The sequence below is a fragment of the Anabrus simplex genome, chromosome 8, assembly GCF_040414725.1.
Source record: "Anabrus simplex isolate iqAnaSimp1 chromosome 8, ASM4041472v1, whole genome shotgun sequence".
Classification (NCBI taxonomy): domain Eukaryota; kingdom Metazoa; phylum Arthropoda; class Insecta; order Orthoptera; family Tettigoniidae; genus Anabrus; species Anabrus simplex.
Genome location: NC_090272.1, coordinates 246,179,257 through 246,199,144, shown reverse-complemented (window position 1 = coordinate 246,199,144; position 19,888 = coordinate 246,179,257). Strand labels below are relative to the sequence as shown.

The 19,888-nt window shown below is 39.1% G+C and overlaps 1 protein-coding gene across 1 annotated transcript in view; it reads left to right on the top strand.

Annotated features, from left to right (window-relative positions):
* Positions 1–19,888, top strand: part of gcl (germ cell-less) — a 320,949-nt gene that overhangs the window by 96,984 nt on the left and 204,077 nt on the right. Inside the window, exon 5 of the mRNA XM_067152237.2 lies at positions 1,008–1,138. Within this exon, the coding sequence (XP_067008338.1) occupies positions 1,008–1,138 (131 nt within the window). The remainder of the gene's footprint in view (positions 1–1,007; positions 1,139–19,888) is intronic.

Below are 19,888 nucleotides of genomic sequence, written 5' to 3'. Positions count from 1 at the left end.
GGAAGCAACTCCCATTACTGAGTGGCAGAATGAAGAAGAGGTCCAGGAGAAGAGCTCTGCTGTGCCTGTCTCTAGCAGAATTGTTCCACGAGTGGTTACTACAAGATGTGGGAGGAAGATACGAATTCCCTCTCGTCTCAATTTGTAGATTTTTTCTTTGCTTTTTGTTTTGTTTTGGTAGTGAGTTTATTGGTTTTGTGGGAGGATGTTACGAAATTTTGGTTAAGTGTATTTGCTCCTGGCCTCAAAAATGGTGGATACTGGCAGGAGATCAGTGTTTTACTTGGACTCTGTGGTGTGTGATTCCTGATGGGACAGTGAAGACAAAAGATGTGATTTGTGTGTGTCTGTGTCGTTGTGCAATAAAAAGTATTTTCTATCTTTGTGGTTAATTCTAGGTTGGTGAATTAGTCCCTTAATGAAACAACACCAGTGCACAGAGTTTCAAAGCCAACAAACACAGTCCTAGGGATTCTACTCCACACAACATTGTTGAAGGACTCTTAAGGATTTTGCATCCTGCCATGCAAACATTTCTTTAGTTAAGTTGGATCTGCAAGAGCCCTGTACACTGGTTTTATGATATCTCTAACTGCCACAGAAAGTGAATGTTCATGCCCGTATTGAATTACACCGTTAATAAAATGTCTCAATTCCAAACAGGGAAAATTTTCAGAATTGTGAAAGATAACTGATGAGCAAGAGAGGAAGGTGGACGTGGCATGCTCTTTAAACCACAAGGAGGGTTGTTGGACAAAACATTTTGCTTTGGGTATGTAAGTGAAGTTATAATGGACACACAGCATCCAAATGGGCTAACACCTCCCCTTAATGCCAGGCCATGGTAATGCTTACTGCTCTCGCTAGTTCAGACACTTTTCTTGTCATGCAAATGGGGTTCTTAGCTTCTGTAATGAAATAGCAACAGCTTTGTCCGTTTTGCTATTATTTTTGTGTGAATGTTATTCTTGAAATAAATTTTGAAGTTTTGGTATTTCACTTTACAGACTGCTGTTTTGTATTATGAAGCCGCATGTGAATATGGCTTAAAAAATGTGAAAGAAGCTTCGTTCAGATGGTTGCTTGTAAATCTCCTCTGTCATGTACAGCTTCATCCTTCAAAGTTACGACTAATAAGGTGAGTAAACATGGGAAAACCTCTAAATTCCAAAATATTATTTACATTGTTTTGTTAAACCGTGCACTTACTGTATGTATCACAAATTAAATATGTGGCTGTACTGTTGCTATTGGCACTTGTCTGTGAAAGAAAACAAAACATTTTTGTACATGCTACCTTTTCCACACCAAATCTCTTCTTTATGAGCAACAAATCCAGTGTCATTTACCAGATATCCTCTAACTGGGTGTGTAGGTGCGTATTCCATTATAGTTGTGTTAATTGTTCCTGAAATTTTATCATAGTTTATGCCTATTAAAGACTTTGGCCTTCATTTCAAGCCATGTATAGAAATATAGAAACAACAAAAGGAATATAAAACAGGAAATTTTACAAATATTTAATGCATATGTTTGGCCGTCTGTGTCTTAATATAATTTAGAATGAGACTTTGACTATGCTTAGATATGTGTAATGGGCCGATTGTCTTGTGCAATACAGATTCAATAATCTCCCAGTGCCTGTCAGGCGTACATAAAGCAGCCACGCTATGTACAAATGAAGAAAAGCTTAACACAACCTTGTACGCTTAAATATCAGCATCACACCACTTCAGCGAGGCGACACATTTGAAACCTTCACCATATGGTCTTTGCCATAGTGAGTTAACAACTGCTGGCAATAACTTTACAGCAGCCGGAACAATAGATTTTTATCTCGAATCCAAACCACACCACAAGATCTTCCAGTGGCTTGTATAAAGGCCCTTGGCTTCGATTACCACTTGAAGTTTGAGGGGAATGAAAGCTAAAAGATGAGCAACGTGCTGCTCCCTTTCTGCAAACTCCTCCCTTTCATCAAGGGCTAGATCCCATCTTTAAAAGTAGTAAGGAATGGTACAGACCAATTATATTATAACAGGAAAATAAAGACATTCAGAAGGAGGTGCAGATTAGAAAGAAATAGATTTTGTAATGGTTGCAGGAGTAAGGAAAGATTGAAGGAACTTACTGGGAAATTTAATTTAGCAAAAAAATCAGCTAAGGATAACTGTAGCAGCATTGAGCGCATAAAAATAATAATAATAATAATAATAATAATAATGAATAATGAATAATGAAAATAGAAGAATATAGAATAAAAACCAGATAAACGCCATGTTTGAGATACAAAAACTTTAAACTTACATGTCTAACGAACGACAACTACGGAAGGATGTGGAACGTGGAAGGAACCCTACGAGGTCATAGGAACGTATGGCGTTGTGGGGAAAGAGATGCATGCAGCAAACACCCTTGAAATAATTTATTGACAAATAAGGTAAAACCACAAATAGAAAAATAAAGGACAACAGATGACGTAGAAAATAAAACTTAAGAACACAGAACTGAAAAACATACTGACGTACAGTTAAATACTCAAGCACTTCAGATAGTAGTATGTACAAAACTTTAACACAGAAGTAGAGGCAGAATTACAGGAGGCGAACTCAAAATAAAGTTAAATTTACATTAATTACAATTTAAATAGGTTTCAATTTCAGAACAAGAAAAGAGAATTGCCTCCGAAAACAAGATACTATGACTGCCTATCGAGGCACAGTCATTCAGAAAACACTAAATTGGTGAATGTGAGAGTCTAGGGAGAAACTCCGATACGCAAAATCGAAAGAGAAGAAAGAATTTGAATCAATTCAAATATAAGATGATAGCGCTTATCTAGGGGCTAGAGTTCCGAGACGGTGATCAGTATTCAAAAGACGCGGACATTTGCCTCGCTCACACAAGGAGCCCTAAATTGGAAATCAAACGATCACAAGAGACCAATCACATCACTCCAGACACCCACATTCATCAATTAAAAATGTTCTTATTGTGGCCAATTACGATTCACTCCAGATTTCCGCATTGGAAGTTTGAGAACTTTTCGCTATGCACTACTATTTTGTCATTAGAACACAATTACACAATATTACAAAATCCCTGCAAATCAACATTCAACTTCCACATCTTCATAGATTGAAACTTCTTCATTATTACCAGTTCATAACATCTTTCTCTTCACATTTCCAAATTTAGATAAAAAACATCAACAACGATTTGAGGTTTCCGGAAATTAAATAGATTGATACACTACCTTTCTTTCAAAATTCAATAAAACACACGTCTTAACTGTTCGTAGTTTTCTTAAAATAAAAGGTGAATAGTTTACATGTCTGAACTTAGATAAGATAATTTTATAAAACACAATGATAATAATTTCCAGCTTGCCGTCCCACCATGGGTGACAATAACATAATGGCAAATATAATTGGCAGTCATGTGAATTTCAGGGAGCAATAGAAGGATGTGTATAGATACTTTAAGGCAGAAACAGGTTCCAGGAAGAACATTAATGAACACGGGGAGTGTATATGTGAGGACTTACAGAAGTATTCAGTCAGCAGTATGTAAAGGTCGTTGGATATGAAGATAACGTCCAGATAGAGGAGGCGATTAATACTGGCATATTACTGAAATTTACCAATGATAATAGGTATAAACTGCAATGGTTCGGTTCCACCCTGTGCTCGCTACCCTTTATTTTATCGCTAACTAGAACAACTTATAAACCCAGTCTCTATGAAATTGTTCCAATAAAAAATATCACCGATAATGACGTACCGACTAGAATTGATATGGGAACATCTCACTAAAAGAAATATTCTAGACATTGAAGATGTAAAAGCAATCTACATGAAAAAGGTATTATGTTTGTCCAAATTCCCTCCTTCAAGACTATGTTACGAGCTGACAAGAGAACTCTTCTATACAGAAGAACTACGTCACAAACTAATATTGCCGTCTACAGATGCATTCAACCAGTTACAAACAGAGCTGCAAACCAAGAAGGGAGATATATGGGAAACATTTTACACCACAGAGGCTATGACCAGTACAGATTGGATGAAGGCAGACTATGAACTCAGGCACATAGTGACTAGATTAGCAACACACGGTTTTTATCATCGTGTGTGTGCTAACAAAACTTTTCACACCCCCTATGGGTGGGGGACGCCGGCGAAGAATACACCCACGGTATCCCCTGCCTGTCGTAAGAGGCGACTAAAAGGGGCGACCAAGGGATGATTGTCTTGGAACCATGAAACTACTTGTGATTAGTACCATCACGCGGAGAACATCATGGGTCGCTTTTACTTGCGCGTAGTACCACTATATATTATGTACCAAATAGGTTTGTGATTAGTAGCACACAGGAGCACCGTGCGGTCAGCTTTTGCAGTACCTGTGATTAGTACCACCATATGAGCAGGACCATGGGATGATAGCTAACATGGTTCTGCCTTGCCTGTGATTAGTACCCACTATATGAGGAACACCACGGGATAGTGGAAGGTCCCTGTGGTTAGTACTCTTATGTGATGAACACCATAGGTTTGCGTTGCCTGTAAATGGCACCGCAAAGTGAGAAAACATAGGTCTGTATTATATGTCGAATTTCATAACCTCTGAGTAGTACAATAATATGTGGAATACCGCAAGGCTCTGCTACTTTTGATTAATACCGCAACAGGACAAATACCATGTTTCTACTTTCCTAGCGATCAGTACTGTTATGAGGGGCCGATTACTTGGATTTTGGACCCCCTTTAGACTGCAAGCATCATCGTTTCAGTGTTATGCTATAGCAGCAGTCCCTTAGTCAGTAATCCTATTCTTTTACGTCATTTTTTGTGAATGTAAAGCATTGCGGGTAGCATCCACTGATTGTTTTAAATTCATGCCCATCCATTCATTCTTCGTTTTCACGCTTTGATTCAGGTCAGTGGAGAATTTTAGACTTTTAATTTGTCATTCCATTTTGTCTCATTTCGTACCATTAGGGACCGATGACCTCGATGTTAGGCCCCTTTAAACAACAATCATCATCATCATCATCATCAAAACTTTTCACACCCCGAGAAAAGAAAGTTTTTGTACTGTGCGAGAAGACTTGCGACTTATATCATGTTGTGATGTGTTCTAAAAGACAGATGGGACTAACCAAATTCTGTTAAATGTAATTAGTCCTGTAAACATATTTTAATGGTCATCGACTGTAATAAAATCTTAATTTTTGGAATACAATAACATTATTACCAGGTCACAGTTATCGTAATTTCTCTGTATTGCAGTACACACAATAGTATTTATTCTATTAGTAGCTTTGGGAAGATGGTAAGATTAGAGAGAGTTTTTTTTGTTACTGCTTACTTGCGTTTGATTAGGCACATTCTTTTATTGTTTAATGCTCAGAACATGGCCTAGTTTTAGATTCAAATGATAATTTTGATAGAAGTATCTGGACTCCTTTGTGGGTTGGCTGCCAAGTGAATTAATAGCGACTGGATAGTGTCAGATATTACGATTGACTTTTGAGGTACGAATCCAAGTCTCTACCTTCTTTGTGTGATCAATGTTGTTATTTCTAGCAGTCACATGATGCAGTCGAGGGAGGTGGAGTGCAGCCAGAACATAGATTTTTACATTTAATCTGAACCACACTAAAAAGCTCTTCAGGTAACAGGCTACATGCAGATAATGGGGACTGCTGTATTTGAACAGAAGTATCTTTGACTTATCAATGAAGTCTGTGAGGAACAGAAGCCATGTGACTTCTCGCTTTTGGCAACATTCTAACTAGCATCAGGAGCTAGATCCCGGCCAGTTCTCCCTCAGCCCACGGACTGTGATATGCTAGATTGATTTCGTCCTCTTCGGCAAGCTATCTCTGGACCATCGCTGATGTGTAAATTCAAGTTTGGTCCTGTTGAAAATGAATTACTCTCTCAGCATACACTTGCCACACTAATGGAACGATGGGCTAGATCTAGCCGTGAAGCATTCCAAGTCCATCGGATGACATCCACGCTTAAAGTACCGAGATTCGTACCAAGCACCCTGTATTCTATATACTCGTACTGGACCGTTCTTTGCCAAGTCGCAATCAGTGTAGGCAGTAGAGCTGATGTGTTCACCAGCTCGTTATTCTAGGCTATCCGCTATTGATGTGTCTATTGGGAACAGTGCTGCTGAATCCATCCTCACCTGCCCTGGAATGACCCTCCCTTACTCATGGACAGACTTGACGGTGAGGCATTGTATTACAATCGTGTCAGTAGCAGGCTCGATATTGGATTAATACCTTTTCGTAAGCACTCGTGAATATTCGGATTAGTTTTTTCGAGTAGCAAGATACACTACACCCCAGCAACTTACTGGCGCTTTGGGTGATGCGTGGTTTCATTGATGAGATTCTCGCCTGCTGTTCCACATATCTGTATTCGAATCCCAAGCTGGACTCAATTAAAGCTTGTCCATTTCCATTTCATAGTGCTCTGTTTTGAGGTACTACTGTCTTTTGCGACAACCAAATTTCAAGCATTTGAGTGAAGTAGTGCAACCCTTGTCATATATTTTCAGCTTAATCCAATCGCATATGAATGAGAAATATGTTCCAGAAATGGTTCACCAGGCAGGCCAAAATCAGTCTTAATAGACTGGCTTCCTTGCGGATCTCAGCCCAGTCTAAAACATGAGGGCTAAAACAAAGCACATCATGAGGGAGAACTGGTTTGACGCTGCCCAGTGATCATAAGATGACCGATGGGACCAACCCCGAAAGGGAGCGGTACATTGCTCGTTTCGTGGCCTTCATTCCTCTCAAACTTTTAAGTGGTAATCGAGGCCGAAGGTCTTTATACAAGCTACTGGACGATCTTGCGGTGTGGTTTGGATTCGAGGTAAAAATCTGTGTTCTGGCTGCTGTAAATATATTGCCAGCACTTGTCAACTCACTATGGTGAGGACCATATAGTAAGGGCCTTGTTTTCTTTTTTTGCTATTTGTTTTATGTTACACTGTTACAGACAGGTTTTTATGGTGATGATGGGATTGGAAAGGGCCTGGACAGGGAAGGAACCGACCGAGGCCTTAACTAAGAGTCAGCCCAACATTTGCCTGATGTGAAAATGGGAAACCACAGAAAGCCACCTTCAGGTCTGGAGACAGTGTCTCCCGAATGCAAACTGACAACTACATGACCCAAATTGTGTAGTGAAGTCATTTGGTAGAATGGTATCTCTTTGACTCTCAACCCATATGGGTTAGCTGATCAGGCTGCAGTCACATAGCTCCCATTACCTTATCTGAGCCATAGCTACGAGGAGTGGCAGACCATTCCTATTTTCATTAAGTTCAGAATGATTAAGGGAACAACGAAAATATGAAAGACTTCCTTTCGAGTCTCTTGGAGAGAAGCAGAGGTATTGTTCCATCTGTGGATCGGCCGTGATGTAGCAATGCACTCCTACTTTCTTTCTTAACAGAGAAACCCATTGGGGTGCCCATTTGACTGTAGTGCACATCGTAGCCATTCTTCTTCATAGTCTAAAACTTCTAAGCACTATATCCCTAGCCTTCAGGTCACTCTTATGAGGGACAGTGGTCTGTTTCTGTAGTGAGCACATGCCTGACAGCCCGCACCACTCGCTGTATTCGATATCTTTATTTGTTTCTGCACTCATTACAAATTCAATTGTTTTGGTGATGCTATGTGACAGCAGTAAAAGTTCTGGCTTTCCGTCGAAACCCTGCGAATCTACGACCAGGCCTTCGGGAAATGCCATCTGCCCTTCAACATCTGCTTCTCCCTCGTGAAAAAGATAAGAAGGTGCTGAAATACTTAGGTTCGCTGGGGAATCTCTGTTGACAAAATACAAGCTGTTTTTTAGGGTCACAGTATTTGAGTATCAGGTTAAGTGTGATTGAAGTTTAAGGAGTGCTGTGAGCTGAAGTTTTGTATTCATAATGTTTCTTAGGAAGCTGAGTAGCAATGGAGCACTTGATAAGGGTGTTGGTACTTGCCTCCCGCATTTCATTTTGTAACAGTTGGCAATGTGCTGCTGTGTTTTGTTTTATACAGACACACACGGAACATGGCGACCGGCAGCAGTACACGTGTTTTGGTGTACCTCTGAATTTGTTGTACATATGTATAAATATGTAGTGTTTTATTCATGTGTAATAAATGTTTGAATCACCTTCTGAGTGATGTGTTTGTGTCTGCTCGTTTGGGGCAGTCTTGTTATAAAATTGTATTTGTGCGGCTATGGAACTGAACTTTGTTATGTGCGGCCGATATGTTGTTTCGTCGTTCGCAACATAAAAATTTGGTCCTTCTGGGCCACGATGAGAATCATTGTGAACTTTGAACATTGTGCTAGTTGTGCTAGTCACCATAAAATTGTTATCGTCATGAATTGCTGCCTGCAACCGCCATTTGAACATAGCAACGAGCTTGGCGCGAAAAGCATCCTGAACAGTTATTGTATTGAAGCACCAGAATATCGTGCTTAAGACTGATTACTACGAATGTTTGAATTCGTCATATTGAGATTTCAACGAAGTCTACAATGTTTTGGAACTGTTTTGATATCGCACGTTAACAATCTGTGGAAGTTACCATGTGCTAACGCATTTGTTCTTGTGAGCTGTTTATGCCAGCTTATATCTAATACCCTGATGATCGAGATGTTAAATGCTACTTGGAATTTGGACTCCAGTGAACATTACATCGCAGATGTCATCCTTTGGACTTTCAGTCACTTTAGGCATGTGGTTCCAGTCAAGGAGTGGTTCCAGTGGTACCTAGTGGTGATCAATGATACAGCACCGCCATGTACTGTAAGTCTGTTCCATTTGTCTTTATTGTTCCTATCTTGACTAGGGTGGACATTAGGGTGTCCCTTATTTTTCAAAGTTTTAATTTTGCAATGCATAGGTTATTGTTTTATTCATTTGGGCCTAAAACACCCGAAACAATTTTTTTCGTTATTTGGAACAGTGCAACCCATGCCGACTCGTGCACAAACATGTCCATACAAGTTGCGTCACAAGAGTGGCGCACTCTCATTGTTATTGCCACTTAGTTTTTGCTTATCGGGTAGCTAGTACGGATTGTTTTATATTTCAAAGATGTCAGTGGAACTAAGGAGCAATAAAAAAAGCATTTTCTTGGTTGGTGAAGTAAATCACCAAATAACAGGTGCAAAATTACCGTCTAATCGTCAAGTTCTCGCAGTTCTATTTTTCAACATACGTGAGGTTAAGTTGACTGTTAGTGAAAGCTCAAATCTTGTCATTCGGGAGTGCAATATATTCTGGGAAAAGGCTAGAATACCTACCAGAGCTGTGCCTAATTGTGTTAAGAAGTTAGTGGATCTTTATCAGGTCTGGCGAGAACTGCAAAAAAATAGCAAGAAGATTCAGGATTTACATAGGCGCCGCGAAGAGAACTTTCAACTTGAATTAGATAATTTATTCGATATTGCACATGCTGATGCTCTTGAAAGAATAAAAATCGAAGAAGATAAAATATTTTTGCAAAAGCAAAGAGAGCCAGGGCGTCCAGGGTGCCTAGTGGGTGTTGGCAAAAAGTTGGCAGGGCCAGGCTGAGAAAACTTGCAGAAGATAAAAAGAGACTAAAGCAAATGCCTTCCACGAGATCATTGGAATCTGCAAGTTTACAGACCTTTGATACACATGAAGACATAGAAGAACAATCTACAAGCTCTGAAGAAAGCCTGGAAGAATCTCTGCCATCCACATCTCAATCTGTAAGTTCTTTAGTTTCGTCAAAAAGAATAGCAAGAAAAGATTTTATCACATCTAAATTAGTTCCAACTTTAGACAGATGTCAACTAAGCATCAAGAGATTCTGTTTATATAATTCAGTCTGTAGTCAAGCACTTAGTCTTAGTTCTGACAATTACCTGATCAACAAATCTTCTATTCAACGCATTTGAACACAAATGAGAAAAGATAGAGCGAGATCCATTAAATCCGATTTTCAGAATAACGTGCCCGAAGTAGTTACTGTTCATTGGGATGGAAAATTGTTACCTGCTCTGGACATAAGAAGTTCTAAAGAAGAACGCCTACCAATTATTATTTCATACGACGAGAAAGAACAACTTCTTGCTGTGCCGAAGTTAGACAAATCTTCCGGCAAAGAGCAAGCGAAAGCAGTGTCAACTGCCCTTCGTGACTGGAAGCTGGATGATAAGGTACAAATAATGTGCTGTGATACAACAGCATCTAATACAGGACGCTTGAACGGAGCTTGTGTGCTTTTAGAGCAAAAACTAGAAAGAGAGTTATTACTCTTTCCTTGCCGCCATCATATTTGCGAACAGGTGCTCAAAAGTGTTTTTGAATCAAAGATTCAACAAATCACTAGCAGTCCTGATATTCCGCTGTTTAAAACGTTTAGAGACAACTGGAAGAATACTAATCCTAGTGCCATTGAACCGTGCACTGATATTGTCCAACAACATCTCTGTGAGGCAAATATTATTAAATTGGTGACGTTTCTTAACAATGAACTGGCAAAATCGACTGTACGAGATGATTATCGCATTGTTTTTCTGGGTGGAGACATTAAAAATAAAATAAAAATCAGACCTCCTGGTGCAATGCATCAAGCACGATGGATGGCAAAAGCTATTTACTCCTTAAAAATGTGTTTACTCAAGTCCCAGTTTAAAATGAGCGCTAAGGACAAACAAGCTATACAAGATGTTTGTTTATTCATTGTGGAAGTTTATGTGAAGCCCTGGCTTGGATGTAGTTTGGCGATAAAAGCGCCGAATCAAGATTTTTGTTTTTTAAAGACCTTAAAAGATTACGAGAAAGTTGACAAGTTGATTTCCAATGTGGCTTTAAACAAGTTCGGTCAACACTTGTGGTACTTGTCAGAGGAAATAGCCATCCTTTAAATTTTTTATAATGAAGTTGATGAGCAGACCAAAGGAAACTTTGTAGAAAACTTAAAGAGAGAAAGCTTTGGTGATTTCGGAAAGAGATAAGTTCCATCAAAAGAAGAGATGTCTGGCTCTCTACATGGTACGTAGTAGACTAGTAGTGTTTAATCTGGTATTTATTTGTTTTATGTATAGGCTCTACAAGTATTTTTTATCTTGTTTCAGGGAAATCTTTGAGTGATTTTGTTTCTGTCAAGAGTAAAGATTTATTTCATGGAAAGACAACGTGGCGTTTGTGGAAGCTAAAAAGAAGATTTCTATCTTAAAAGCAGTTAATGACACAGCTGAAAGAGCTGTTAAACTAATGACAGACTTTCATGGTTTGATTACCACAGATGAAGAACAGAAGCAGTTCTTATTACATTGTGTGCAAGAACATAGAAAAATTTACCCAGACTGTAAAAAAGAGACTTTGAAGAGGAAATATCCAAATGAATAACTATTCAAATTGTATCTTTTTTGTTACTTACAAGAAGAGCATTATATAAATTTCTGTTTTCATTTGTATTTCTCTAAAATAAATGTTTTGAGTGATCATCAACAACTACATTTAAGAGACCCTTTAAGCAGCTAATTTCTAAAACTTTTAGGCCCTGTCGGCACGGGTTAAAATTAATGTAGAAAGTTGAAATTCTGTATTTGGATAACTAATAGACTAATAAACACAATAACGGGGTATGCGTTTCAATAAATGAAAAAAAAAAAAAAAAAATTTGCCCTTTTAAGGGACACCCTAGTGGACATCCTGCCTAATATCCTTTGTTGCTAGGGGCTTTACGTCGCACCGACACAGATAGGTCTTATGGCGACGATGGGATAGGAAAGGCCTAGGAGTTGGAAGGAAGCGGCCGTGGCCTTAATTAAGGTACAGCCCCAGCATTTGCCTGGTGTGAAAATGGGAAACCACGGAAAACCATTTTCAGGGCTGCCGATAGTGGGATTCGAACCTACTATCTCCCGGATGCAACCTAATATCCTAACCCTACTGCTAGCACTTTCCGTGTATAGAATTAACAGATTCGTCTTGATTTCTAATGGGCATTATAAGATTTCGTGCTAATAATTTTTTGGGCTGTTTTTGTGTATTTTGCATATTTAGAACGTACGTGGTTTCTTCTTCTTCTTGTTTCGTATAGGCCAGCTAAGGACCACAACATTCAACTATTACATTTTGGAATGGGCTTTGATGTTTGCCCAGTAGTTGCGCATCCTCAGGCTGTGTTGCTCCTTCCTCTCCTTTGTCCAAAGGGCGCCAGTCTTCTTCGTTGGTAGTCTGTCCTGGTTTATTATACGTTATTTCATGCTTTTGTGCATCTACCTACATTGTTGGTTCCATTCGAAGACTGTCATTCATTCTAACAATGCAAAAAGAATGCAGTGCACTGAATATAGAGCTTATTGTTTGTATAGTCACCATAGTTGTAAGATTGATTTCTATTATTATCTTGTTAATAATTGATTACCCGAACTATTCATCATGGCGTTTGAATCCAAAGCAAAGGCTGTTCAAAAATATGGTCTACTCAAAAGGTCATTAACTCACCTCGAAAATTACTTGAAGCAATATAACATCAACCATCACAAACTGATTTCCAGGCAAAATAGGCTGCCAGAAATTTGGAAGGAATTCAGCATTGTTAGGGAGTATCTAGAATGTGAATTAGACTTAAAATCTAGTGAAACTCACTTTGGGGAGCGTGATGAATTTGAAAACAGATATCATGCAATAGTTGGTAGGATTCAAGAATTGCTTTGCTTATTTGAAAGATCCAGGAGTCCTAGTAGCACATCCATTGTCTCTGATAACTCTACTCAGTCCAACTGTAGCTTGAGGCTCCCTCCCATTGAATTGCCTGTTTTTAAAGGAGATTTGACAAAATACTTGAGTTTCAGGAACACCTTTCAAGCTTAGTTATTAACAATACCCGCATTGACTAAGTGCAAAGACTACACTACCCATTATCGTCTCTCCAAGGCGAACCTAGGGATTTGTCAGATAACCTACCCATATGTGCTGATAATTTCACTGTTACTTGGAATTTAATTGATGAAAGGTACAATAATAATCGCTTGTTTGTTTCACAGCACGTAAAACATTTGCTCAATCTCCATAATTATACTAGTGGATCTTCCGTTGAATATCGCAAATTGATAAACCAAGTAAAATCCAACGTTAGTGCTGTTGACAATTTGAAGGGTCAAGTTCCACTACATGAAATTCTGCTACAGGAATTGATTCTAAATAAGATCAAGCCCAAGTGAATGGGAAAACAAATTTGCCTCCACTGATATTCCCACACTAAATAATTTGATTGATTTCTTGGAAAGAAAATGTCAAACAGTAGAGCTAACAGAATGCAAGAAACCTGTTATTGAGCAAAAACGAGACTCAAAATCCAACCTAAAAGCACTTCACATTGCCAACAATAGCACTTCCTTGAATTGTAGGTTTTGCAAACTTGATAATCACAGCATTTCTGATTGTAGAAAGTTCAAACAAGCAAACATTGGTCATCGTCGCAAGTTTGTGAGGGAAAATAAACTTTGTTATCTTTGTTTTTCCTGCTTCTCATGTTTCTAAACAGTGTAAGCAAAACAAGTGCCCCCAGTGTAATGGTTTGTTGTCAAGTGCCACATGTAGCTGAGTCTAAGCATAATGCTGTTAGAAGGCTCAAACAGATAAGCTTCCAGACTTGAAAGGGAAGTATGTAGATTTCATGCGTGAATACAGTGAAATGGGTCACATGGAAATTGCACCTCCAGAGACCTCTAACTCTTTAAGCTTTTACATGCCCCATCATTGTGTGATACAACCAAGCTGAGAGTTGTTTTTGATGGAAGTTGTGAATCATCAAATGGGATAGCATTGAATTCTATGTTAATGGTTGGTCCTACTATTCAGCCTGACTTGCTGTTCATTGTTTTAAGGTTCAGAACCTATTTTGTTGCTCTTACGGCTGACATTGCTAAGATGTACAGATGTGTGCTGATTCATCCTGACCACAGAAATCTTCAGAAAATTGTTTGGCGTGAATCTACTGATGAACAAATCAAGGACTACTGTCTTACTACTGTCACATACGGTACAAGTTCCGCCCCTTTTCTTGCTATGAGATGTCTAGTTCAACTTGCTGATGAACACAAGGAATCTCACCCCACTGCATCAGAGATCATTCGCTCTTGTTTTTATGTTGACAATCTGCTGACAGGTACTAGTTCAGTTGAAGGGGCTAAGGAGTTTCAATCAGAAATCTCTTCTGTGCTTGATAGTGCATCTTTTCATCTTAGAAAATGGACGTCAAATTGTCCAGAAGCTCTTGCCAATGTCCCTGTAGAGGATAGAGAAATGTTGTCACCTTGTAACCTCACTAAGGATGAAGCTATTAAAACATTAGGTATCGTATGGCATCCTAAATGTGATGAGTTTCAGTTTCAAATAAATTTGAAGAAAGCACCTAAGGAAGTCACTAAGAGAAGCATTCTCACTATCGTTGCTTCCATATTTGATCCCCTTGGATTGTTAGGATGTGCCGTGGTTAAGTGCAAACTTATCCTGCAGTCTCTTTGGCAGTTGAAAATTGATTGGGATGATGTGTTAGAACCTTCTTCCAAAATTATTGAAATCTGGAATGCTATCTACAGTGAGCTCCCCTTGGTTAACGAACTCAGAGTGCAAAGAAATGTAATGCCCTTTGCTAAGAATAAGGTTATTGAAATCCATGGCTTTTCTGATGCTTCAGAAGCTGCCTATGGTGCTTGTGTGTATATTAGGACAGTATCTGATAATGATGAGGTATCAGTGATCCTGTTGACTTCTAAATCGAGAGTTGCTCCATTAAAACAGCAATCTATTGCCCGTTTAGAGCTTTGTGGTGCTCTATTGCTTTCTTGCCTTATGAGTAAGGTCATTGAATTGCTGAAATTGCACATTCCTTTCTCCACATACTGCTGGACTGACAGCACGATAGTTCTGTGTTGGTTACAGAAACTCGCCAATTGTTGGAAAACCTTTGTCGCTAATAGAGCTGCTGAAATTCAATCCCTCACTTCAGTCTCAGATTGGAGATGTGTACCTACCCATAGCAATCCAGCTTACCACTTGTGTCGAGGTGTTTTACCCTCACAAATGTTTTCTCTTGATGTATGGTGGCATGGTCCCTCCTGGTTGCACGAATTGTCCCCAGTGTACCCTGATTTTGTTGCCAGTAATACACCATCTGCTGTGAATGCAGAATCGAAACCCTTTTTGAGAGTCCTGCTAGTTAACATGCACCCACCTGAGTTAGAGAAGTTTTCGTCCTTACTCAAACTTAAGCGTGTTTATTGCTATGTTCTGAGATTTATTACTAATGTTCGCTCCACTAAGGATGCTCGTGCCATTGGTCCACTCACTCCTGAAGAATTGAGGATTGATGAAAAGAAAATAATAAGTCTGATGCAAGCTAGTGAGTATGGAAAGGAACTTCATGACTTGAGGTCTAATAATGTAGTTGCCTCTTCGAGCTCATTAAAAACTTTGAATCCATTCCTCGATGATTACGGGTTGTTGAGAGTGGGTGGTCGACTCATTAATTCTCAGTTGGAATACAATGAAAAACACTCCATCATTCTTTCTCCGAAACACTTTACCAAATTGATTGTTAAACATGAACATGAGATGCTATTGCATTCTGGCCCTCAGGCAGTATTGTTTTCCTTGCATAACAGATTTTGGATTCCACGTGGGAAGACAGTTGTTCGTGTTCGTGGTGTGATCCATTCATGTTACAAGTGCTTCAGGAGCAAACCTCCACTCACCACTCACATAATGGGTCAGTTACCCTCATATAGAGTTGAACCATTGTTACCCTTTGTTAAGGTTGGTCTTGATTATGGTGGCCCAGTCATCATAAAAGTTGATAACCCAAGGAGTAAGATAAAGTTTAAAGCATACATTGCTCTCTTTGTTTGTCTTGTCACTAAGGCAATGCATCTTGAAACGGTTAAGAATCTAACGACTCAGGACTTGCTCACCGCATTTAGGAGATTCACGGCGCGTAGAGGATTTCCGAATCTCATCTTGAGTGATAATGGCACAAATTTTGTTGGAGCCAACTAGGAGTTGTTAAGATTTATTAAGGATGGCTCTTCTGAAATAGAAGAATATTCATCTAATTTGAATGTGAATTGGAAGTTTATTCCACCCTCCACTCCTAATTTCGGCAGGCTTTGGGAAGCTGGAATAAAGTCCACAAAATCACTTTTAAAGCAGACCCTAGGAAAATGCATTCTTAATTTTGAAGAGCTGAGTACTCGTTTGTATCAAATTGAGTCTGTGTTGAACTCGAGACCTCTCTGTTCAGTGACTGACGACCCCAATGATCAATGTTATTTGACACCTGGACATTTTCTAGTAGAGAGACGATTGACCTCTATCCCCTCTCCAGACATATTCAACAGCTCCCACTCCTGTCTAACTAAATGGAATTTGGTGCAACAGCTGTATCACGATTTTTGGCAGAGGTGGTCAAAGGAATACATACAATCAGTCATCAAAGACGTAAATGGTCTTCCGTAGGGAAGTGGACTCCAACTGTGGGAAATTTGGTGCTTCTAAGGGAGGATAACCTTCCTCCTCTGGTTTGGAAGACTGGTATAATCCAGGAGCTCCATCCTGAGTGTGACAATATTACTCAAGTGGCCAGTGTAAAGACTAAAACTGGTCTTTTGCGCCGTGCTGTAGTGAAATTGTGTCCATTGCCCAAGGATGTTGTATAGTTGTATATTTGTATGTGTTGTATCTCAGTTTTCTTTTTTTTATTCATTTGTCTGTGATGAGCATAAACACTTGACTTTGATTTTGAGTGCTGAGATCCCTCAAAAGCGGGAGTATGTTGCGGCTTTTGTGTTGGTACTCGCCTTCCGCATTTCATTTTGTAACAGTTGGCAATGTGCTGCTGCATTTTGTTTTATACAGACACACACTGAACATGGCGACCGGCAGCAGTACACGTGTTTTGATGTACCTCTGAATTTGTTGTACATATGTATAAATATGCAGTGTTCTATTTATGTGTAATAAATGTTTGAATCACCTTCTGAGTGATGTGTTTGTGTCTGCTCGTTTGGGGCAGTCTTGTTTTAAAATTGTATTTGTGTGCCTATGGAACTGAACTTTGTTATGTGCGGCCGATATGTTGTTTCGTCGTTCGCAACAAATGGTATTACTCAGAGGGCCGATTGCAAAAACTATGAATAGTTTTAAGCCTTAGACAACGTCTACCTAAATGACGTTTAAATCGAGCACTATCTTCCATTGCATAAACAATGTTCAGCCGGTGTTTAACTAGACATCGTTCAAAGTTTCAATATTGGTTTGAAAATGGAGATAGGAGTATCTTTGATGCAACTCTTTGCTTGTGACAACCAATGAAATTTGTTGGTGTGCGTGCCAAAGGCCAGTCAGTCCTATACACATTACTCAAATATGGCTAAGCATGAGCATGACTTGCCCACAGATAAGAGTATCGCTTTCAGTGGAAATTAAATCTCATAATGTTATTGACACTAAAGCAACATTAAATTAAAATAATAAATAAGGTAGTTCAACCTACTCAGTACAAATAAATACGAAATGTAGAGTTACATTCCTATTTAATTATAAGGAAGTGTAGCTTTGATTATAGCGTTGTTACCGTGAGTGTAATCTACTCATAAATAACTTCGACGAAGGGAGGATGAAGCAATAGTGATGTGTAACCAAGTGTGTTGTACTGGCCATATGCAGTAGATGTAGCTTGCATTCTGGAGATCGTAGGTTTGAAACACATCGTGGGCACCCCTGAAGATTGTTTTCTGTAGTTTCCCTATTTTTACACCAGGCAAATACTAGGGCTGTTATTATGGCCATGGCTCTTCTTCCCCAGTCCTTCCCTTTAATCAATAATCACCACCACCATCACCAATTGTATTTTCCTATCTCATAGTTGCCGAAAACTTATCTGGATTCCCACTATGATTATGTACATAAAAACCACATACAACCTACTTTTTAGTTTACACTATTATGTATGCTTACTTGGCAGTAAATATAAGTGAATCCTTTCCGGTTGATGTATGTGACAGCCCTCTGATGATTGGGACAAGTAATTCTGACATGTATGTACTCGAAGTGACCTATATTTCCATGGAAATTACTCCATGTATAATAAAATATATCGGTTGCCAAGAATTGTATTCAAGTTGACAGTTATCGGACTGTCCCTTTGTCAGTCTCAAGAAATAAGTCTCTTGAAAAGCGAAATCTTATTTTAATCTCTACCTTCCCGTACATTTCAAATGAATCGCTGCGATTTCGCAGCGGGCGACCCACAGAGAGGCCGTCGGACTAACCTTTCTTCCCAGAATATTCTCAAGATGAAATACAAATTACATGTTTCATGGTACATAACCTCTGATTGTGATTCACTCCTCTCATTTGAGGTGAAACAGTGTTCTCGGCAGTGTTTAAACATGGCAGGTTGAACGTCGGTTTTAGACAGTGTCCAACTGATGAATAACATCTCTGCAATGCGGCAACCATACTAGGCATTTTTTAAGCGTAGACATCGTCTCAACACAGTTTTTTTTTGCAATCGGCCCATAAAGTTTTACACTGTCAGGTGAGAAATATATTTTATTATGTGTAATGTGTAATGTGATTTTAAGGAAGCTTTCACAATAAGACGTGTGTGAGAATAGACATTTGTTTCCAAGCCAAGAGCTGATGGCTCAGATTTGCAGTATGAAGTGTGAATGTCCAGTATTCTTTCTGAGGGCACCTTCAAATACCAGCGTACTGAACTGGAGTCGAACCCATCAACTTCCAGTGCTCTACCTCCTGGGCTACTCACCCTGGCATTTTGCATGACATCTTACAGGAGTTATTTCTGCATATACTTGTGAACTTGTAGGATAAGGGCTCATTAAATATCATATCTAAATTATGCATTTAGTCTTTTAACTGAGTTTTTTAATCTACTGGTTTATGTTTTAATTGGTTTTAGCTTTTAACTTGTTATATACATGATGTTCAGTTCTGCATCATAGTAAGTAGAATAATATGAAATGACAACACAGAGAAGAGAGAGGAACTTGTAATTTACAAGATTATAGAACAATTTCTAGGTAGTCAAAAGAGCTGTTACCGTTCGTCTACTGGGTAGAGTCTTACAACCAAATGATGTGAACGTATCGAGATTGCTGTCATACCTCGGGTTGTACTGAAGAAATCTGAGAAACTTACTGTGCACCGTTTCAATAGTTGCATTGCCAAGGATTCTAGATAATGGTAGCATATTCCTGTCTGCTTCTAACAAATGAGTTGAACAGTTGCTGTATTTAATGAACTAACAAGTACAGTGTAGTCTTATTATGTTTTGCCAAATGTCGGGAAGCTGTTGAAGACTGTTGGCAATGACAGCAATGGGCCGCCCTACTGCACGTCGCAAAATAGGTGGCCTCGGAGTGGTTCCTTCAACTTCGGAAACAGGTACAAGTCGCAAGGACTCGTGTCTTTTGAGTACAGAGGGTGTTCCAAGACCTCCCAATGCTGGTATCTGTCCGGTGCCATTTCCGTTCGTTGGTGAATTGATGTGGAACCCAGCGGAATGCAATTTTTCTTATGTTAAGATCTTTCATCATTATGTGCCACACCATTTTGTTACCTCATTACAGGTTACATTAAAAAAAAAAAAAGTTACAAAATTAAAAAAACAATAAAACATTTTAGAAAACTCACAAGGTTCACAGTGTGAACGCTGCGTAAAACATAAACAAACAAACAGGTTGACAAACATGACGGCTAGAAAAGGACGTGGGAAGCGGCTAGGAATCCTAAGAGGGAGATGGTTACTTTTGCGTTGTTGGGAAAGAAACATAGACGGTAA